The 23,881-nt window shown below is 37.9% G+C and overlaps 1 protein-coding gene and 2 long non-coding RNA genes across 3 annotated transcripts in view; 2 read left to right on the forward strand and 1 right to left on the reverse strand.

Annotated features, from left to right (window-relative positions):
* The window catches only part of LOC105388845, a 60,749-nt gene extending 45,935 nt beyond the window's left edge, over nucleotides 1–14,814 (forward strand). The window contains exons 2-7 of the mRNA XM_038114331.2: nucleotides 9,878–10,081; nucleotides 10,514–10,694; nucleotides 11,551–11,655; nucleotides 12,259–12,407; nucleotides 12,873–13,400; nucleotides 13,659–14,814. Of these exons, the coding sequence (XP_037970259.2) occupies nucleotides 9,889–10,081; nucleotides 10,514–10,694; nucleotides 11,551–11,655; nucleotides 12,259–12,407; nucleotides 12,873–13,400; nucleotides 13,659–14,011 (1,509 nt within the window). The 5' untranslated portion in view covers nucleotides 9,878–9,888 and the 3' untranslated portion in view covers nucleotides 14,012–14,814. The remainder of the gene's footprint in view (nucleotides 1–9,877; nucleotides 10,082–10,513; nucleotides 10,695–11,550; nucleotides 11,656–12,258; nucleotides 12,408–12,872; nucleotides 13,401–13,658) is intronic.
* Nucleotides 14,815–16,474: 1,660 nt separating this feature from the next.
* On the forward strand, nucleotides 16,475–18,075 carry LOC125489897. The gene is made up of 2 exons (XR_007267333.1): nucleotides 16,475–16,514; nucleotides 17,939–18,075. It is a non-coding gene; the product is annotated as an uncharacterized LOC125489897 (long non-coding RNA).
* A 544-nt stretch (nucleotides 18,076–18,619) lies between these two features.
* LOC125489896 lies at nucleotides 18,620–19,301 on the reverse strand. The gene is made up of 2 exons (XR_007267332.1): nucleotides 19,085–19,301; nucleotides 18,620–18,858 (listed from the first exon to the last, which is right to left on the reverse strand). It is a non-coding gene; the product is annotated as an uncharacterized LOC125489896 (long non-coding RNA).
* Between the last annotated feature and the right edge of the window lie 4,580 nt (nucleotides 19,302–23,881).

A 23,881-nucleotide genomic window follows, 5' to 3' on the forward strand; every position in this document is an offset into this window, starting at 1 on the left:
TGACATTGATGAAATTTATAATGAGATAGGATATTTAATCAATATTTTGCACATATTAAAAAAAAATTAAGTATACAGTAGCGATAGCGGTCACCAAACTAAGCTTGATCTGTATCTTGAGGTACCATTGGTATCTAAGTATTTTCTAGTTTTAATTATGCCGACACTGAAAAGGCTGTTAATTAAAGGTAGCTATAAGCACCTACTTGTATTTACCTCTACATATTTTTATTTTATTTAATCCTTTATTGCACAAATATAAAAATAAGTGTACAAAGGGTGGACTTAATGCTACAAGCATTTTCTACCAGTCAACCCACAGGAGGTGTTTTTACCTACTTATATGTGTTTACCTACTTGCTGAATGCTTGATTGTAAATTCTTATCATGGCATGCTAATTATTACCATGCACCATGTAATATGCACAAATATTGTCATGTTATGTAATGATACTCTCAAATATTTATACTCTTGATTTTGCAACTCATATGCATACTAACTCTAATTATATTATATTCATTTGATAGAAAACTTAATACTTGAGATACGGTCAATTTAAAATAATTAATATAAAATTCCACGAAACTTTAACTAATTATAATATAATCATGTTACAATATAATAGGAATGCCATTACATCAACTAATTTATATATGAATAATTCATAATTAATTCGTGGCAACTGTAACACTTAACTTTTATCCGTGTCTCAAGCAATTAAAAACTTGTAATGGCTATCATTATTTCAAAATTCTTATAATAAATTATTCGTTAATTTTCCTGTAAATAGATAAAGGTAATAAGAACTATTTATGATAAAAGTACATAATATAATATTATACCTTACTTAACTAGGTTCATTATTAAGCTGTGGATGTAACTTATTACTTGCGACTAATATGCAATTTATTTCTCACTTTTCTATTCTAATTCCTGTTCTTGTTTTAGGATAGGAATACTTACATATTGTATGATGAATATGATGATGATAAAGAAAACGATGATTTAAATATGAAGATATAATTGGAATAATCATAAAATGAGAATATGCATATAAAAATCTACATAATGAGAATGGCTGAGGGTCAGCATTGATCTATTAAATCAAGATCGTTAAAACACTTTAATATAATTACAAAGAAAAGGCCGATTTAATATGGAGACACAAGAATATAAGACATAAAATGAAAGGATTGGAATACCTACATTATGAGAATATGGAAAGAAAATACTTACATTTTATACACATAATACAAGAATGTATTGGAAATATTGGAATATTAAGAGAATGGCTGTCTAAAGCTCTATTAAATCAAGATGGTTAACACACTTTAATAAAATTACAAAGAAAATGTTGATTTAATATGAAGACACAAGAATATTAGAATTAAAATATAATAATTTGAATACATTATGAGAACATGGAAAGAAACTTACATTTTATATACATATATTATGAGAATGGCTGTCTGAACAGTATTGTCCTAATAAATCAAAATGTTTAACACACTGTTGTTATTATAATAAATGATGATTTAAATATAAAAATACAAGAATATTATATATAAAATAGAAGAATTGGAATATATTTTGATACTAAGATACCTGCATTATAAATATATTATGAGAATGGATGACCGAACAGTATTGTTCCGATAAATGAAGTTGAATGGTATGCTGAAGTGCAAGCGGTGCTCACACAAGGATGTGATTGGTATGCCGAAGCACAAGCGGTACTCACTGAATGATAATACACACACTTTAATATTGTTATAATAAAAGGTGAATGGTATGCCGAAGTGCAAGCGGTGCTCACACAGGGTTGTGAATGGTATGCCGAAGCACAAGCGGTGCTCACCTAATGATAATTAGTATATAGTGGCTGGTATGCCGAAGTGCAAGCGGTGCTCACACTGGGTTGTGAATGGTATGCCGAAGCACAAGCGGTACCCACTATACTATTTATCTGATAAAGAGTAAGTATGTTGTCCGAGTATATGTGGCTGGTATGCCGATGTGCAAGCGGTACTCACACTGGGTTGTGACTGGTATGCCGAAGCACAAGCGGTACCCACAATACTAGTGACATTTTATATGTAAACTAAGCCTATATTTCTTATAATACTCTTATTAAGTATAATAATACTTTCTTTCACTTTAATGTTACTCAAAATAAATAAAGATTATGTTTAAATTTTAAAAATTATATCAGAAACAAAATCATATCAATATTCAAATAATCACTATTTAATTTACCTACTCGTACGAATTAATTTGATTTATTCTGCTACGAGGCCATTGTCCAGCAGTAGAAGACTAATAAGGAGGCCATTGTCCAGCAGTAGAACACTTATAAGAAGGCCATTGTCCAGCAGTAGAACAACAATAAGGAGGCCATTGTCCAGCAGTAGAACACTAATAAGGAGGCCACTGTCCAGCAGTAGAACAATAAACAAAAAAAAAAAAAAAACAACTAATTAATATATAATTTGTGTACCTATTTCAGATTCTGAGGAACAATGAACATACAGTGTAGCCGACCAAAAATTCACCTAGCAACGTTGCAGCGTAGCAGACCAGCGTCAGACCAGCATTAAGTACATCAATAAGAACAGCCGGAATATGGTTTACTAATTACTTATAGTCTCTTTGAGTTTTGTTTTAATTATGATTGCTAAGTGCATTTAATATCACCGCATAGATATAATAACTTTATTAATTTTGCTAATTCATTCAGTTTGTTAACATAAATTTAGAACTTGTTAGTTAGCGTTCGAATGGCCGACAGGGAATGGGGACATTCCCAATAACAGGACGGCCGACTGTTAGCGTTTAAATTTACCAATGCTATTCTTTACTAATATCAAGCTACTTATTTCATCATAGGTCCGGCCGGATTACTAGATGTAGCTAGGAGTTGTTCTTTAGTTCATTTAGTTTCTATATTGTCTGTGATTCGCATTGACTGGCCGGTCACTGGATTCATGTGGATTCATTCAATTCAAGATGGCAGAAAAAACAAGAATAACTTTTAAAAGACTTCTGTTTGTTATTAGATTCCTTTTTGAATAGTTTGTGTTCCTTATAAAAGTATTTTACTTCAAACTTCCTGAGTGTCTTATTTTCAGCATCTTCTATAGTACCAAGCTAACACTTCTATGTCCTAACCAAACTTAGAACCACAATTTAGAAACACAAATTGATGGTCCCACCCGGGAATCGAACCCGGGACCTCTGGGCCATGAAGCGAAGCTTCTACCACTAGACCACTGAGGCAGTTTTTTTGTGTAGATATATCATCTGTCCGATACCCATAACACAGGCTCTGCCTAGCTTGGGGTCGGATGGTCGTGTGTGAGATGTCCCCACATACTTACTTACTTATTAATCTCATTAGAGATTGTTTTGAAAATTGACGACTATACTCCTTTTCTCTGTCAATCAGCAATATTGACATTGCATTATTATTTACTCAAGTAACTTATCTAATCCCGCAAACTATTTCTACACTTACTTTAAACGCATTTTTATATTGCCTACCCATGTCTACAATTTGTCAAATACTTAGTTCTAGAAACTTGTTAAGTAGTTTATTCCTACCATAAAACTGAACGTAACTTGGTCGTAACCCGTAGGTATGGCCATTTATTCACTCGTAAGTCGTTACTATTTACAACCTTAGGTTCTAACGTATCTTGATTTAATTTAATCATATTCTGATTCTGATGGGAACCTCTATTTTATCAATGCAATAATTCCCAGGGGATTATATGTACTTATATGGTTTACTATGACTGAATTTAAACTTTAACTCTAATTAGGTATACTTATAGTGTTTGCTCGTTTGCCATTAACTATTTATTATCGAAGTATTTTATATCAATTCGCGGATGAGTGAAACAACTCGGACCCTAGAGCGAGCCCTGCGGTACGCCTGAAGGTATTTGCCACTCAAATTATCTCTACGTCAAACTATCGGAAACGAATTAAGAGTCTACTTATGTGCCTGTCTCTGTTGCGGTTGAATTATCTATCTCCATAAAATATTTATGCATAAGCACCTATAGAAACTCTCACGCCGGTTTTATCTTATCTATTTAAACTCTTACGACTGTTATGCCTAACAGACAGGTGATGAAGATTTTTTCTAATTATTATTGCAGTCAAAAATATATGGTTGTATCTATATTAATTGGCATCATTTGGAGATAGTAGGTAATTCATAACTCTAGATCTAGAGTTCTAATAGAGAACTAGAGATCTAGACTACTTACTGGACCCGGGGATCCGAACGGGGATTCAAACCCGAGACCACGGTATCTTCTTACCACGTAACTATACTAGGTAGACGTAATCAAAAATATAAATAATAAGTATTTTTAATCAATTTTGATCCTATAATAATTAGCGTAATTTTGATAGCATTTACAAAATAAATACCTAACAGCTGTGATTGAATGAATTCCTCTCAGATCATGCTGCGATAGCATTCAAGTGACCGTGGAGGAGGATAACATCGGCAGCGTAAATTACATATCTGACATTTAAATCCAAGAAATACCACACTGATTGCAAAATTGCTTTCACCTATATCTATAGGTCAACTAAATATATACATAAATAGAGTCAACTAAAAGTAAGTAAGAAATGAAATGCACAATTTTGCGACTTCAATTGCCATTTTCAAGCAAAATCCACCGTTGAATATATCCGTTTTGGACGCTACGTATAACCCTATACTTACTACACACATGTAGGTTAGGTACACTGACAAAGGTATAAAACTCTGGTTTTAAACAAGAGATTAAGAACAGGACTGTAATGCGGAAAGCCCTCTCTGACATCAACAAACAGTGTCTACTGGGGATTCCGCACGCATTCTAACTGTTCCTAATGGGGAGTAACGCGTGTGAATTTGCCGCTAGGGGCGCTGGTGTCGACTGAGGTTACGTGACATTTTACTTTTCATATAATTTGTTTGGCGGGCTTCGTGATAAATTATATTTTCGTTCATTTCCCTGTTGAAAAGTGATCTCTTTTCGCGAAATTATCGCAAATATGGATTATTTATCGATGAATGTGCACGCTTTGAAAGCTGAATTAAGGAAAAGAGGCGCATAAATAAGCGGTCTCAAAGAGCAGCTAATTCAGAGGTTAGTTTGTTTACTGTTTACAAACTTATTTTTTACGAAATGTATGCTTGTTTGCTTTAGGTAACAGCTATGTTTTTGCTTTTTACAGACACCAAGACTATGACCGTAACAGTAACTTGGTTGTTAACGTAGAGGACAGCATCATACAACAAAATGGTTCAGTGTATACTGTTGAGTGGCCTTAAGAAACTTTGTATAGCAGTGTAAACACTAAAAATGAAACTCCAGATCTAGATATTGTCACCAATGAGTAACTACTTTGGAATTTATGTACAGTGTACGGTGGCCTGTGCCTAAAAGTATACAGGCGGAGTTTTTAAAATAGCGATCCCTGATGATGAAGGGACCAGCTACATCTGTTATAAATCCGGGGATGTGTTGTGTGTGATGTGTGTAGCAGTGGTGTTTATGTGGATGTGCTTGAGCAGCATGTGAGCTTGAGATCGCTATTTTAAAATCGCCGCCTGTATACTTTTAGGCGCAGGCCACCGTACATATCATCGCTCTTACGGTGAATGAAAACATCGTGATAAAATCTGCATATCTAGATTTTCGAACCCACCAACCTGCAGAGGACCAGTGGTAGGAAATGGTCCAAGCTTAGGAGTTGAGTTTAGACCTTAAGGCGATATGGACAAAGGCTCCATTCGAGTGAGCCAGGTGCAGGTACTGACACCCCCACAAATAATAGAATACTTAGTATACTATACTACCATTATTAAGTTTCAACTAACAACTCAACCAGCATTCATTGTGTGGATTACTAATGTGTTATATTTTTTGTATAGCAGTGTGTTTAAACGGAAAGGATAAGTAAAAGTTAAATCAGTGTGTAATTCTTTTATTTTTAGTGTATTTATTAAATGCCTAATCCTTATTTACATTATGTTCTTTCTGAAATTGGTTATAATGATTTTCACAAACACGAGATTATCGGATAATAATTATTTCACAAGCCACTGTTTTAGAACAGTTTTATCACTTGGTAACATATGTCCTCCTTTTCTTTCCCAATATAACGGATCTGAACAACATTGCGGCATAGTAACTCGATATGATGATAGTTATTTTATAATTAATAAGCTTATAAGATTCAAGATTTAAAACTTTATTTGGCGCCAATTTGATAAAGTCGCCTTTGATAAATTTGACAGCTATGGTACCTCTTAACCTCAGTCGACAGTGGCGCCAACTGGTGAGCAAAAAAACGGTAGTCCCCATTACATCAAACGACATCATAACTGTTTACATAATGCTGGTTCAAATGATGCAATTAAGAGTGAGCTTGAGACCCTTCTGTGTACAGTGGACCAACATAAACACAAGCACAATCACGAGTGACTTCGTCTTACTATCATCTCATGTCCCTTTCTGGTCCAACAGAGCTGTATGAATCTGTCTCGACCTTCGTTGTATATGAAACGCGTCTTGAAGACACACTAAAACAATAGTTGTGAGAGCCACCGGAGGCTCTAATTATTTTATAATTCACATTTCCTTCTTAGTAATGTTGTTGAGGTAATGGGTACAGTTATTTCCTGGTCGGTACTCACTATTGTGTTTGTTAGAATGTTACCTGAATGAGCTTTGATTATGATCTGCAACACCTTGAGTGATTTTGGTTGTAACGTAGGATTTACCGTATGGTTCTTTACTTAATTATTATTGTTTAGCAAAGTAATGATGGCTTTTATATTACGTGTAAGTGATTGAAGATATTTCTTGGTGTTACGGCATGAAAAGTCGTGAGACTCTGCCTCAATTTATTGTCTAGTTCAGGTTCAAATTTATAACATTCCTAAAGTGTTGTCAACATTTCTGCTTTAACAGTAATGTTGAATGTATAGTAGAGGCATCCTAATGCAACACCTGCAGTTGCAATAGTAATTTTAGCTCCTGCGTTATAAATTTTGCGTGAAAACGCTAAATGTCGCAAAATTTATTTCTTACAGCAGAGAGCCCTATTGGTTCACCACAGTGGACCAATGGTGCTTTCATTCTTGCGAGAGTTGCAACCAAAGGCTTAAAATATAACTGGCTCGCCACAAAGGGCATCTCCAGAGACTATCTGATTTTTTTAGGTGTGCTAGTAAATCTTGATCTTCGGTTTCAGATGCAGATAGTCTCTCACTAGATATGTAGACGTAGACGTAGTGGCCTTCGATGTTCCATTTGCGTCAAACTCGGCAAAGAGATAGGAGATAGTTACTCCAACTCTAATCCAATGTAATAATAATTCCTGAACGGTTCAATAAACACAAATTGGCCACAGATCTCTTAATCGACAACAAAATGGTTGCCAATTTGATACACAGATTACCGTCGAGAAATGGCCGTGGCGGAGCTAATCGCAGTGGACTATCACAGATTAGTGGGAGGCCGCTAGCGGTACCGACACTCGCAGATATGTGATACTGTGGCGAACAGTCGACGATACAGTACATTCGAACTGCCTGTGCCATGTAAGCCTCGTTCATATTTTGTATCATTTCTTCGTACCCGTATCTTAGCTTCGCCAGTTTTCTTAAAAGTACCAGAAGTCGGCTTTTCTTTTAATAACTTCCTTTGTAAGACCTAGTTGTTTGTTCCACTAACATTTAATACTTAGTAGGTAGGTACAATACATAGAATTCATAGGTAGTATTCAAACATTAACTCAATGGTATACAGTATAACTGAATTCCTTCCGTAAACTGTAATCATACAATTGGAAATGGTTATGTATGAGGTGCAAAACAGATCATATCGTTGTTTTAAGATAATAGCTCTGTATTTAAATATAATCCGTGGCTCGTGGTCCGGTAATCAGATGATATCATAGCGACTACATTTGCATATAAGTAACTAATATCTACACAATCTCTTAGCCAACAACCGTTAGCTTTAAAGCATTGAACCTTAAAATTTTGTATGCGGTTTTATTTTTTCAGGGTCTCTATTGTAGTAGGTATATTAGTAGTAGTAGTAGGATTAAATATAAGTAGGGGAGACCGGGGACAAAAGTAACAGTTTGTAGTTTCTGTCTGATTTCTCGTTATTAATAACATTTACGATAAAATAAATATAGTCACATAAAACTTTCGTCTATAGTCTACAAATATCCTTAATTACTTTACTTAATGCATCCCGAATTTTAGCAATTTTAAAGCCTCAAAAAAAAAAGGGAAATCGTTACTTTCGACCCCATGGTCAGGACGAAAGTAACAAGGCATGGGTCGAAAGTAACAACCCATAAATTCTGCCCAATGTTATAGATACGATTCAAAATAAAGAACAAAAAAATCAATCAAATTATTTAGTTAAGAAAACTTCTTAAAAAAGTATCAAAACTGAAAAAAACTTATAACTTATTGACAAAACTAAAAAAAACTTCCTAAGACAAACTGTAAATGAGATCCATCATTTAAACTGACTAACTGATAAGAAGATGTTTTATTTGTGCTATAATAAACAATATTATGGCACAAATATCTAATCAAAACAACAAAAAATTAAAATTTACAATTTGACATGGCAAACTAATTAAAGTAACATGTTACTTTTGTCCTGCCGCGAGCTGTTACTTTTGTACCCATCCCCATTTTTGAATTATCAGGCGACATAACTTTAAAAAAGTACGTGTTATTCGAAAACAATTTATAACATGCTAAAGACAACCTTATAATGAATCAATGAGCAAATAGTCGTATGGTTCTTGGCATCTTAATTCTACGTAAACACTAAATGAATAAACACCAAAAAACTTACTTTTGGTGTGTAAAATCACGAAATGCTCACTAACACAAACATGCACCGCGGCTCAGGCGCGGAAAATGATAGCATGCGTGGGGGGCAGTGCAAGCTGACAACCAGCGGTCGCGAGCGACGTTTCGGCTATTGGGGAAGTCTACAGAGTCTTTGTTACTTTCGACCCGCTGTTACTTTTGTCCCCGGTCTCCCCTATATTTCAGCTAGGTAATCATTCCAATCTCACTTCGCTATGAACCATTATAAAACACCCTGTACAAATTAATCAAACCTTGCAGATTTGTTAAAGTAGACCAAGATCTTTGTGTGCACTCTTTCCTTCAGTTTCAAGAGTTTCCACCGCAGTCATTGACCGAAGCATTAGCCAGTAACGATCAATAGTTCCCAACTCCTAATGCAGTTGTAGAAGATTGCCTGTCAGTAATTGGCATCAATATCCGCTGATGACCGCAGGGGCCGGGCCGGCTGTGGTGCTGCCTTCCGGTAATGGCAGACTGTAGCCAATAATTGTAATCGCGAATTATAATTATGAGCTAGCCATTGTAGCCCTGGTCGTTCTGTGTTAGTTAAAACATCTGCCCAATGTGCAGGCATATGCAAGAAGTCTAGATACATAGTTAGGTATCTAATGGTAGTTAATTGTATAGTTATGCATGTCAATACTATCACTTATCTTACTTTAATTGAAGGTTGTAGTTTTCCAAACTACTTATTTATGGACGATTCAGAATCTTCTAGCTTCTATAATAGGGTCTGTACACAAAATTTACAGGCGACGGTTTGGACCGTTTTTCAGGGAAAATGCTTGATTAGGTACTTTCGTAGTTTTCTGCGATCGACGTCGCATCGCAGTTTTGTGTAGGTACCTAGGTAGAAGCCCTATAAATAGTTAAACATAACATAACCCTCCCTTTACATATAGATTGGCGCGTCCAATACTTACCTCACTCAGCATACCCCCTTTCTTATCTTCCAGGGGTCCCCACCATGCTCCAACCCTGGCTGCTCGCCTGCCTCTGGGCGACCGGCCTGGCGCAGATGAGGCCGGGGCAGGGCAACCGGGTCGTTGACGTTAAAACCACCTGCAATAAGGAGTCTTTTAGCGTGCAGCTCGAGATGGAGCGCCCGTTCAAAGGACTGATCTTTAGCAAGGACTTTTCGAGGGAGTGTCGCGCTCAAGGTTGGTATGCATGCTTTTGTGTAAAAGTTCAGAATGCACGGCTATCTAGCTATTATTAGAAACCCGTTAGGAATCATAGGTCACAGCGCTTTTAATTAAGTTAGGGAACTAAATAATGATTATGTTAGTAGGTAGTTCCGAAACTTAATAAACAAAACTGTAACTTTAAGATGGTGTTCCACAAGGAGCTGTATTCAGCCCGTTTCTTTTTATTTTATAATTAATAATCTTCTTCAAACCAACATCTTCCCCGTTTTCCTAAATGCTACTGAACACGGCTCTCTTCAAAAGCGTTACATTCGATAAGGTCTAAAGGTTATTACATCCCTGACCAGCCCGCTTTTATCTATACAGAGCATTTATTTACTAGGTACTTACTTATAAACTATATCTAACCTGAATAAAAAAGTTACTTATACTTCTAAATTCCAGGCAACCAACAGTCTCAAGTTACAATCCACATCCCGTCGAACGCGTGCGGCGTGCGCACCTCGGCGCTGAACTCCTCGCTGGTGGACCCTGATGATGAGGAGCATCTGTACTACTCCGTGGAGCTGGTCGTGCAGATGGACCGCCAGCTGCAGCAGTCCACTGACCAGGAGATTTTCGTCAGGTGAGAGAATACAAACATCACAGACATTTATGACACTAGATGCCCCACAAGTACAATAGAGGATACAATGATTGAATTCACAATTACATATAGGTACTACCTTTATCTATCCTCTGAAGAACATGTGACTGTGCTTCCTGGTTCAAAACTATCAAATGCAATATAAACACTAAAAAGACTTTTCGACACAAAGATTGGTCTGTCTGGTCTCTCCTGTACAATTTTCCAAATTCATATACTTACCTACTACCTATCGGCCGTGGTTCTAAGATGTGTTTGACACTACGAACACCTACCTAAAACCCTGTTTATTTGCATCTTCAGTACCATATCAGATGTGTATTCAATGAATAAGTGAAAACGATATTCCCATGGGTAAGAATACTAAGAACTGAGACCAAAGTCTCGATGGCCCCTGCGATAGTCGCAGAGAAACCGTTCACATAACAGCTGAGGGGTTAAATGTAGAAACACAATACAGAATGTCACATGTTAATAATACGAAGTGCTTAATCATCAGTTATACTAGCAATATTTTGTCGTATTCTTATAAATTCTTGGGTCAGGCTGTATGGAAATGAATGAATTGTCAGTAAATTAACGCAGTAGTAAAAGCTGAATGTTTAATATCTGACTTTTGAAAATTCAGAAATAATATATTATGTAGTTAGCTTCTCCAACTCCATAGAAACTTTGTTGGTCAAGTGACTTTTTACATATTTTTTATTCGCAAATTTAAGTAAGTATACAACGGAATTTTACAAAATGATGCTCGAAGTCACTTTCTTTTGGCTTACTACAGCATTTTTGCAACCTAATTAATTAATTAAAGTTATGCATATATAATGACTTCCAGATGCAAGCTCCAGCCGCGCGCGGTCCGCATCAACAGCCCCGCGCTGGACGGCGTCATCCAGAACAAGCTCCAGGAGATGATCGGACAAGACGCCAAGAAGACCAGGTGAGGAATTACATATAATGATTATCGTATGTTATACCTATGAAAGTCGTCCAGAAGAGAGATGATCGGACAAGACGCCAAGAAAACCAGGTGAGTGAATTAGATATATCGTCTGTGATATGGAAACATCCGAACCCTGCGGCCACTGCAGGTTGGCGTTGATCATAGACTTAGTATATACTAGCGTATATACTACGCCAGTATATACTTAAGTCTATGGCGTTGATAAACTCGTTCAATGCGCGTTCCACCAATCACAGCGTCGTAATTTGTGACGTTTATCAACGTCGATAATGAACCCGTGTAGCGGCAGGGTCGGTCAAAGTATGGGCAATATTGCTCACTTCGGAGTTGCTTCTGTGGAGATACACAATAATTAATGGTCCATCACATCATGCCCTATGTGTCCTTTGGTACACCTGCACGCAAACTTGCCCTACCTTGGACGTATTATATTTAGCGACTTCGTTCGTTGTTACCTATCGAGATATCCGGTCATAAAAAGTTAGCTTTACGGTAGACCAGCCTATACACCCATACACCCTATTTTTGATTTATGTTACCATTTAAATCTACCAACACCACCATCCATCTCCCCCACAGAACCGGGCGCACTCGCCAGGGCTTCTCAACCTGGGCGACGGAGGCGGCCCGCGCGTGGATGTCGCTGGCGGGGGCCGCGGGCGCCGCCGAGCCCGCCGCCGTGGAGGTTGGCCAGCCCACCGCGCTGCTGATACAGTGCACGCTGCCTGGTTAGTTTATTAACTGTACTTACTATAGGAAATATGGATTGATTGGGGTGCACGAAAGGGTCTCCTCGAGTGACGTATCACATTTGCGTCCATTTCAAGTTGCATAAGTATATAGCTATCTAATGGTCAACGCACATAGGTACTATAAGCGTAACGTAATCGGGATCGCCTCTTTTTCTTCTGTCAACCAGTAGAACGCGAGCTCGCGAGCACCTGATTAACAGAAGAAAAAAAGGCGATCCCTTTATGCTAAGACCCTCATCGAGCGAACCGCTATAAGCATTGCCATCACGACATCATCTTTGCCGAGAAGTAAATTAAGTATACATAAAACAAAAGGCGATTGCCACGAGTACACTCTTTTTTCTACGATTTCCCCATTAGGTACCTACTCTATGTCACTATCGTCATGTCTAAAACTACCAATCACAATAAAATAAAACAGAAAACCTTAACCCTTTCCAGTGGGCGTCGGCCTGCGGGTGACCAACTGCCTCGCACACGATGGCCTCGGCGAGGCATCACAGAAGCTTCTAGACGACGTCGGCTGCCCCATCGACGAGTCCATATTCTCCAAGCCCACCATCCACCACCACAAGGCGAAAAGACCAGAAATAGACTTGGCAGACCTCGAACCAGTCGACGTCAAAAAGAATGAAAGAGAAAGCGCTAGTTTGAAACAAGCGAGAAACGAACCTGAGTTCGCTTATAGAAACATGATGCAGTACCAACATGCTGTGACAACTTTTGCGGCATTTAAGTTTCCTGATAGAGCGAAGTTGCATTTGACGTGTGCCTTAGAGCTGTGTAAAGGGGATTGTCCAGAGGTGGATTGCAAGGCGTTGTATAAGCAGCAGACCAGGGATGGTCTAGTGAGGAAGGCGAGGCTGGATAAGGAAGCGAAAGGCGTGGTGATAGATCGCTTGGAAGTGTACAACAGTATTGAGGTGTTAGCCCCCAATATAGAGCTGGAAGATGAAGCTTCTATTAGAGGTGAATATTTGATTATTCCTTATGTTTCAAAAGGCATTGAATAGCGATAGGAAAAAGTTTTTTTCAATGAATTCCAAATAATAGGTCATGCAATCATTCTCCTGTGCTTGCCTGAAAGAGGGGTAGTAAGACTACCAGTAGAAATGTAGCGTATTACCATGTATTACTAACTGCTTAGCAGACGAAAAGCGATAGTGGCGCCCTCTGTAATCAGATTAACTGGGATTAAATTAATCCTACATATTTCTTTATTTGCAGGATCAAGAAGAATCGAGAGCGAAGAAGAAGAGTTCGTGCGTGGATTCTCACCAGGCGATAAGACCATCTGCCTGTCTCCAGGGAAAATGGCTCTCGCCTTCTGTATTTTAGGTGTCATTTTCCTCTGCGCAATCGCCGTGGCTTTCGTGTCATTAGTGCGAGCGAGACGGCGAATGGGCCGAGATCCACTACACACGTCTCTCTCTTTCTACACTGGTAGTAAGAGTCTGTTTTCTTCCTCTGAGAGTTCTAGTTCTGGCCTCAGCGGTAGTAAAATGCTGTTAACTGACAGTCCGTATTTGGACCACCATTCGTCTTCGAGCAACAACTGGCCTTATTCTAGAGCTTATTGATAAATTCACAACTCACTTGTACTTAACGAAGCGTATAGATGCAAAACAGGTACCTAGCTACGGTCGTAGGTACTACTGATCACAAATCACAACAAAATATTGTACAGTAAAAAATAGTTACATATTTTTTGTCATGCACAAGATCATTCATAAAGGCGATTGCCAGGTTTTGGCAGCTCTAAATTAATCATTTCTTGATAGTTACATCTGCCGACCGATGATGGATCGATTTTTACGGTAAACATATCGAATACTTATTATAATAGATAGGTAAGAACATAAGTGAAACACATTCCTGTTCAACCAACTTTCGGAGTTCCTTGGTTTTTTTGCTCTACTTATCTAAAATACAAGACAGTTCTCTTGCAATGTTTTAAATGTAAGTAATGTTAAAGCAAAAATTTCTACCTATGACGCAAGAGGACTCTTTATCCTTCCAAAGCTTAGAAAATATTTATCTTTTTATTTATTCTTAGGAGTAAGAAAGCCACTTTGAGGAGGTGCTTTTGAAACGAATTTCGATCATTGTGATCGGAAGTCATAATTTTAGGGTGTAAGGGTATATTTTTAGTATTTTACTAAACAGTTGCATCATTAGCGCTTCCTCGACACATACTTAACTATAAGATTTATACATAATAGGAATATACTTTAGTTTATATGCTATGGAAAAATACAATACAGTTGAATCTATTGTGATACTGAAATTGTAATTAAATTGTACTAATTTCGGAGAAATGTAGTGCGATTGATACAAAAATTATACCTATTATTTTTTTATGAATATAAAGAATGCTATGAGACGTTGTGTTTTATTTTCAAGAGTCCAGGCTGGTTTCTAAGTAAGTACCTACAGTACCTAGTAAGTACATAAAAAACCTTCTGTGTCAAGCAAGAGTAAGAGTCGTTTAAGTAAACGACATCGAGAAAAATAAAGATTTCCCCGATGAACTGCTAAAATTCTATTCTATTCTATTCTCTGTGGGGGTGTAGGTAAGTACCTGCACCTGGCTCTCTCGAGTGGAACCTTTGTGCATATCCCCAAGGTCTAAACTGCCTTCCTAAGCTTGGACCATTTCCCACCACGCTGGTCCACTGCGGGTTGGTGGGTTCACATATCTAGTCTAGATGTGCTAGATTTAGATGATGATGATGATGTCCTCTTCGTCGTATCCGTCAACAGCGACTCTTGCTACACTCTGTTATGTGGCTGGCAAGTCCGAACTTCGTCTTGGACACCCTGTCACACTGAGCACAGTAGAGCTGTCCCATTCTGTTGTATGTAGGTATAGTTGTAGGAGGGCTTAGGGCGTGTCTTCCGAGAGTGGCGTTTAACGTCAAGCGTTCCGTTTCCCGGGACTGAGCTCTGATATGCAAGTTTCCTCACGATGTTTTCCTTCACCGTAAGAGTGATGGTATACATTGTACTTAAGTTAAAAGAACTCATTGGTAAGTACATGTCAGCGCCGGGATTCGAACCCGCATCTATGGCGTGAGAAGCGGGCGCTTACCCGACTGAGCTACCACCGCTCCTAAAAGATTATGGTAGATTATTTTCGGCAAGATAGAAGCCACAGTGGTGGAGAGAGGAAGATAGAAGAAGAAGAAGGAGAGAAGAAGATAGAAGCGCTCATCATTCGGAGTGTTGAACGTTCGAGCAGAATTAACGCCACCTAGCGGACAACGTGATACACTGCCTCAGCGAGATGCACTTTGCGCTTCTTTTTTTTTGTACATACACTGCTATTAGAAAAAGTTGTTTAAATCCGCTACTTGCTCGCTAATTACCATAGAATATTGCGTTTAAGTATTCTTCAAGAAAATGTCTTCAAAAAGTGCGGCACTGCTACTCTTCTTGTCTAGAGCTTGTTCGGAAGACTTATTTCTGCGCTTTGATTACACTATAACACATAAACGATCGATTATAAAAAGATACCTTCTTCTGAGCTAAGACGTAAAGTACAATCATAATCGACATTACTTGTACATCACTAGTACTTTTTACCGAAGCCGGTGCATGACATCATTCTGATCAAAGATTAAGAAAAATACAGATTGGACCGTTGGACAACGCAAGGAGCATCCAACCTTATAAAATACATTTTTATTATTATTATTTTAGTGATAAAGGTGGTGTTTTGATCATAAACAAGCGTAAATAAACAGTGCTTCAGGTTTTAAAAAACAGTTTCATTAAGTATAGGTGCAAATTTTTTTCAGCTTTCTTATTCAAAAAAAATAAATAAAAAAAATAATCTTTCTAATCCTTCATTTAAAAAGGCAAAGACAAAGACAGAAGGCAATCGCCATTTTGAATTTCATTCACGATTCCAAGTTTCAGTCAGTAAGTATAGTGCCACAAACTTATCTGTTCCGGTGAGAGCGAACTAAATATTGGTCCATATAATCTATGTCAATATGAAATTCATTAGTACAGTAAGTAATGAGGTATGGACCAATTTAGTTCGCTCTCACCGGAACAGATAAGTTTGTGGCACTATAAGTCAGTTTTATGTCGATTCTACAGTTCAGGTTAAAAAAGTTAGTCTATGATCGGGCGGCGGTGGAACCGCGGGTGTGTGTCCGCGTCTCTCTCGTCTTCTTTTGCCACAGTTTTCGACTCCGTGCAAGTGCTCGTATCACGGATGATATTCAGACGATTTGTGTATGAATAACTATTCAACAACAACCATACAGTCGATAAGTTTTGAACGATCAAAGAGTGGTGACCAGTTTTTGTGAGTGCCTGTGAAGACCTACTTGGTACGCCTTGAATGTCGAAAGTGTGATATTTTGTGAGTGTTGAGTGCTGTGGAATCGTGCTGGAGGTTGAGTTATTCAACTAATTGACACAGGTAAATACCATGGATGCTATTTCTTATTGGGATTTTGAATTTAATGTTCGACATATTTCGTAATCAGTAGGTAGGTATTATAGGTATGTCGCCGGTGTTTCTCGTAAGAACGCCGGCCGATTAGACAAGAATCCGTAGAATCGTGTAATTCGACACCTATGCAGCCCCATTAGTGGCACTGACTGGGTCCATGGTGTCATGAAAGTTCATTTCCCGCCTTGGCCTCTGGGTGACCTCCTAAATTACTTTCAATTGCCTTAATTTCTCTAGGTAGGTAGTGAAGTCGTCATGTATTGAAGTAGCGCTCTATCTTTCACAAAGTTACTCTCACCATAGAATACTTGCTTGTGCAAATTTATAAACCCCTTACTTTTTAAATGTAGGTAGGTACCCTAAAATATTTATATCTCAGTACACATAGCACAAGTAGGGCCGACATGAACCAAGCCGATTATGCCCAAGCTTATATGAGCTACCACAAGAAATTCAATGATTTGGATTGGACACTGTAAAATGTTTAGCTAGACTGTTGATCTTTGGAAGCAAAGCAAAGCAAAGGACAGTGTTGTAGCTCTTGTCAAGATAGGTCTATAAGTCTATGTGCAGCAGTTGATTTATACCTATTTGTTTGTTGATCATGATTAATAAAATATAACTCACTTAATTTAATTAAACCCACTTACCACACTGAGAAGCAATTCATGCATCCATGGTGAGCATTTATTACTCAAAGTACAACATGAGGTATTTTGTTAAAATATCCTGCCAACTGGCTTCCTAGGCCGCACATTGAACTGCTCAGAATAAATAAATTGAAATTAAATTGAAAAAAATTGAAATGCCGCATCCTTTCAACTGTTTGACATATACCCGGCTTAGGGTGGGTTGCATCAACATCCCGGTTATCGTAATAGTTAAGGTTAAACTTAGCAATGACAGAGTGGTTACAGTTAACATTTTACTGCCACGCGTTGCACCATCACTTCGTTCGTCATTGTTAATGTTATTAGGGTTGCTAATCGTTTGAGACATAATTATCCCCAAAGTTATTGTGGGAAACGTTTTTATGTAGGGCAATACCAAATCTAGCTGTCAGACTGAAGCCGTCACAGAGTACATTGTAGCCGTCATTCTCTGTCAAAGCACTCAAAGTCAACATGTCATAGGACCTAAGTCTGTTATTCCTCCAAATATTGACCAAAAGATTATCATCAATAAAACCTGCGACAAAGTAGACTCAGGTTTATTATTAATTAATTCTTAACAAGTTGAAACGAGCAGGTAAACGCAGCGTGGGACGCCCTCCTGCCCGCTGGACTGATGACCTTAGGCGGGTGGCGGGTAGTGGTTGGATGAGGAAGGCCGAGGACCGAGTGTTGTGGCGCTCCTTGGGAGAGGCCTATGTCCAGCAGTGGATGATTATTGGCTGATGATGATGATGATGAAAAAACACACACACACTCACGCCTTGTACTAATGTACTCCCTTGCGGGGTAGGCAGAGGTGCATTGCTGCACCTACTTTTCGCCAGAGTGTTATGTTAGTCCCAATGTAATAGGGGGCGGGCCTATTGCCATTTTACGGGCACATCCAAGACCCGAGAACAAATATCTGTGTTTAAAAAAATATCTGCCCCAGCCGGGAATCGAACCCGGGACCTTCGGCTCAGTAGACAGGGTCACTAACCACTACGCCATTCGGTCGTCGATGATGATGATGAAGTTGAAATTAAACAAAATTAAAACTAACGATGTAATCTATTGAAATATTTTATTTTTATTAACATTCCTGTTAACTGCATAGACAGGTTCCTCTTCATCAGATGATGAATCATCATAAAAAAAACCTAGCTGGTGGTACAGGGTCTCTCATTTTGTTACATAATATATGTATTATGCAGCTATGGCGTAGCCACTATAATGGGCTGCACTCTTCTTAGTTCTGTCCTTATTTTCATTGATAAATTGCTGTATTTGAGTGATTGCAAAATTTCTGAAAACAAGGTTATTCAATTAAAGAGTTACGTAGGTTACTTTGATATTAGATTGCTGCGCTGGACCGTCAACCGGCAGGTAGCTGGTAGTGGCTGGATAAGGAAGGCCGAGGGCACAGTGTTGTTTCGCTCCTTGGGAGAGCCCATGGCTAGAAATGGACGCTTATTTGGTGGTGAAGATGATCATTACACCTACAACATAATAATAGGTGCATTGGTACTTACTTCGTCGTTGGAGGCAGTAAGAAAGGTTCTAGTTTTAAAGCCAACACACGAGCCACATTTTTGAGACCTGGAACCTATCCAAGAACGAGTTCTCATCCCAAGTTGCGAATCTATCAGTTCTCTGAAAGTACACCTTTCTCTTAATATTTCGTAAGTTCCGTACTTACTCCACCTCAATCTCAATTTCTGAGGAACTTGTTTCAAGCTCTATTTCACGTAGAAGAGACATGATAAGAATTATTTAATATTAATATTTGTACGTAATACTGTTACTTTGAGGCAACTTTGAGGTTATACAATGCGTTTGACAGCTACCTGACTTTAACAAAAGCAGTAACCGGCCAACATTGGGTGGTTATGGTTATCGTTAAAGTTATGACGTCATTTTAACCATAGTTGAATGGTGCAACCAATTTTTCGCTTAACCGATGCTTTTACAGACGATGTGACGTTTGTAATAGTTAAAGTTAAATGGTGCAACGCACCCTTAGTGCCAATTTCTCCATTTTCGGTTAGAGCATAACCAGGGAGTAGTGGTTAACTTTTACACATCTGTCATGAATTTTATATGGAGATGATGTTTATTTATAAATCAATCGATAACCGACAATGGAGAATTTGGCACTTATTATTTTAAGCCAACATTCATTGTGCCTTGAAGGGTTACCAAAACAGGAAAAGTTAAATACAATAATAGTAAAGAAATAGATTACAGTTAATGAATCAACTAGTTAACTACCTGCAGGTATGTTATCAAGCATCCATTATCAGCAGAGTTGTCTCTTGAGTGTGAACAAGTGGGCGATAATGTTTCCAACTCACTATTTTCAATATTGTGTGTTTGGTTTAAAGTGTACTCAAATAATATGTTTTGCTAGCTACATAACTTTGCATTGCTTAGAATTAGTATAATAGAAGACAAAGTTATACACCTGTTTTTGTCATTACTTTGTAGCCAGTTTTGTAAGTATGGTGATTCAGGCAAACATAATATTATCAGATGTTTTTTATTTATTCTGTTAATAGGATTTAGCTTACTTTAGAAATTAGTACCAGTGCAACCAGCAGTTTGATCCTGCGAGTCATACTATTGAGCATCACATCAAACCACTTGATGAGCATAACCTTTGTTCAGAAATTCTCTTTTATCTGCAAGACCTGTGTTTACCTTGAGGTATCATACTCTGAGGAAATAAGAACCTCGCTGACTACCCCGGGGCCAGTCCCACACCCTCCTCTGAATCTACAAACACAGTCTCAATGTTTTGCCTAAGCTATTGAACATAATGCCTTATGTTGCAAGAAAAGGTGTGTATTAAGTTTTAAACCTCTGTGCACTATAAGAAAATGATTTATTTATTGTTGCCATGTGAGTTCCAGTGTGGGTAAAACCTGAATTGGTTTTTGTCACACTCCTAGTTTTTGAGTGTTGTAATATTTTGATGACCAGCATCTGTATGTGCCCAAAAAAAGTTTATACAACTAGTGACTAAAAATGCTTAAATAATTGTTCCTGAGCACAGCATAACATCAATTTAATTTACCAGATAAATTACAGTTACATAAGTACCTATACATTTATTTACAGCTAGTATTCAGCAGTTCCTGCTAAAATAATAGCTAGCTGTTGAGTTATAATTTCCATAAGCTTACATGTCGTTAGCTTTTCGTGTCTACGCGCCACCACGCTTTTCAGTTAAAATCACGACATCATACTCAAACGCAACCATATAAAACAAAATCATGATGTTTCAAATGTAATGCCTTCCAGACCTACCTAGTTCCCGTAATAATATAATTATGTATAGTGCTGGTTTCTAGCTATAGATGGAAGGAGCCATAACGTGCCATAACTTTTAAAAACATTTAATTTTACACATAAAGCAACTAAACTTTAACATTTAGGGGATAATAGGTCAGGTTTTATGGACATACCTATCACATATAATTTTTTTTTATATCTGTACTTAATATTATGAGAGGTACTGGTACTTCGAAAACCTACGTCTCATCGGAGGTGGGCTTTCATAGTCTGGTATTGGCAGGGCTGCGGGCTGCGATGGCAGTGTGAAAATCCAGTGTTGCCCACAACGAATATGAATTTTCCCGAAATTATTCTCCATGACAAAGTTACGAATATCAGCACGTTAAACCAACAATCCCGAGAGTTCAAATCTTAATTCATGTTTTGCGGTAAAGACACGTTCACCTTTGATTAGACTAAATTTGGCAGATAAACCGGCGAATTCCAAATCCGACTTTATGAAACGATTGCCTAATATAAGGGCGAGTTTACAGAGGGGTGGCAATCGCGAGGGTGGGGAGGCGCGCGGCCCGCCGGCGCCGGCCCTGGATCGATAGCGCCGCAAACATCAAACCGACGGCACCGCCACGCGAGCCGAACGCGTCCTACCCTCGCGAATGTTACTCCTTCACCCCTAATCAGGACAGTGTGTGATGAACTGATGACATAGTCTCCAACCAGCCACTACTGGTACGTTTACCACTCGTGCTTCAGTGTGAATGTAGCTTTACAAGGGAGGTGTTTTGATCCGTGCGCTAATGATCGATTTACTTGTGGATTGTGCGGGGTTTTTATACGAAATCGATGTGCTTGACGGGTTTCCCGGAATCCAGTGTCACGTATAGCCGTGTTGATACAGCCCTGTTGGGCTGGGAAGGTTTTAAGTTATAAAATGGATAACTGTGTCGTGTTTTAGTTGATTTGCTGGACAGGAAGAGACCTTTTAATCTGTAAGACTTCCCTATCTCGTATACATTTTGCTTCCAGAGGTTCAGGTTTGCCTGTCAGACAAATAGACAGTTCTAGACACCTATTTGAACAAATATCGTTGAACTAGTTCAACATATCCGCAAGGAAACGACTTGGAAACCTCTGCCACCCTACTATTCCTATCAGACTATCAGAAATCAAATAAACCCCGTAATGATACCATGGAGCTGGTTCCAGACTAGTTCCCTGTAGGAAGTGCGTAGAGTACGCTCACATCGACCCGCCCCGCCCCCGCCGATTTGAGGTCACCTGCCCAGACTAGACAGATTTATCGAGGCTTAGGTAATATGCTGTAAGACCTGGATTTATGGTTGTCGCAACTAAATGCTGAATTACAGCTCTGATTAGCTTTTGTGCGAAGTTTCTTCAGTGATCTGGAAGTAAATCTAAGTCGTCGTTTCGATTAATATTGCTTCAACTATTTTAGTAAGTAAATACCAAGTCATGGTTAGAACCAAGTCTTGTCTACTGTAGATTGTGAACTTATTTGGGTTATCTCTTGTTCGGCATACCTAGCAATGTAACGAATGACCGATACAGGCACCGGTATAGGCAGTGTGTATCATTATTGCAAGAAACTTTACTGTTATCTACTTGTATTATCTATCTCTTTGCGAATTATCCAGTATGTCTAACGTGACCATTTATTTTTTTTGTCAGAGCGGGACACCTGTGGATTTATGTTGCAAAAAAAATTTATTGGTACTTATTCATTTTTTTTGTTTAAGTACATTGAAATTATTTAATAAATTAATTAAAATACAAAATTTCTAAAACATACGATGCACCCTCGCTTCGTCAAAAATAAAATACAAAAGAAATAAAACAAACAATACACAACTTACTTAGCTATTCATTACATTTTTTATGTAGTCTATGTAGAGAATGAAATCTCGTACGATATTTCCACGTAGCGAGATCTCGCGAGACCTGGCAAATTACGGGATCTCGCAAGATTGGAAGAATCGCTATTAAAACATAAATGCAAATGCTTTTTAGTAGGTACTAGTAACTGACATAATGTTGCTTAGTTATAAAAATAAAGTGACTTTTATTAAAAAAATGAATAAAAATATTTTTTGTCTCTAACTCCAAAAAAAATTATGTATATGTCTATAATACACCTATTACGGCTAATCAGTTAAAATTTATGCAATATTGGTGAAAAAAAACATTATCTATATTTAGTTTATTTAGTATTTTGTAAATTTATTACTTTACTTTCAACAATCAGCAGTAATAGGAACATTAGTTATTGTAAATAAAACAAAAACTTAACTTCACAAGTTCTTAAATAAATGATGTGAGATCGTATTAATCAAATAAAAGAAGTTCAAAAGAGAAGTCAGATCAAGTTATCAAGGTACGGAAAGGCAAGTGATTTTTTGTGAAAATTATATCGATTCTGAAGATATAACTAAATTCTAATTTTAGAGCTGTCAAAACCTTATTGTATTTGTTTAAAATTCGACTCTATGTGTGTTTCCGTAATTGTCATTTTTCTGCTTTTTAGTAAAATTTATAGCTTGACAGCGTTAAAATTAGAATTTTTGCCTTTGGAATCATTGGCTTCTCAAAAAACTCATCATGTCGAGAGAATGTTCTGATAGAGGACTTCTGATTTTGCATGAAATACACGTCGTCACGCTGCATTTGTCGATCTCGTTATCTCGCGAGATCTCGTACGAAATTTAATGAGTTTCAATCTCGTTAAATATGGCTGGGATCTCGCGAGTTCGGGATCTCGGCGGGACGAGTTTGCATTCCCTAAGTCTATGTGAGAGATAAGAAGATATATAGCTGTCTCAAGTGATTAATGCAAAATGTAGGTAATTTAAATTCGTTTGGCCTGTTTATGAAAGCGGGACATTTTTGCCCTCGCGGGGGACAGCGGGACGGACAGCTTGAAAGCGGGACTGTCCCGCCGAAAGCGGGACGTATGGTCACCTTAAGTATGTCTGATAATAATATTTGCTTCGTATCATTGTACTACTTTGATTTAC

The sequence above is a fragment of the Plutella xylostella genome, chromosome 18 (genome assembly GCF_932276165.1).
Source record: "Plutella xylostella chromosome 18, ilPluXylo3.1, whole genome shotgun sequence".
In the NCBI taxonomy this organism is placed as follows: Eukaryota; Metazoa; Arthropoda; class Insecta; order Lepidoptera; family Plutellidae; genus Plutella; species Plutella xylostella.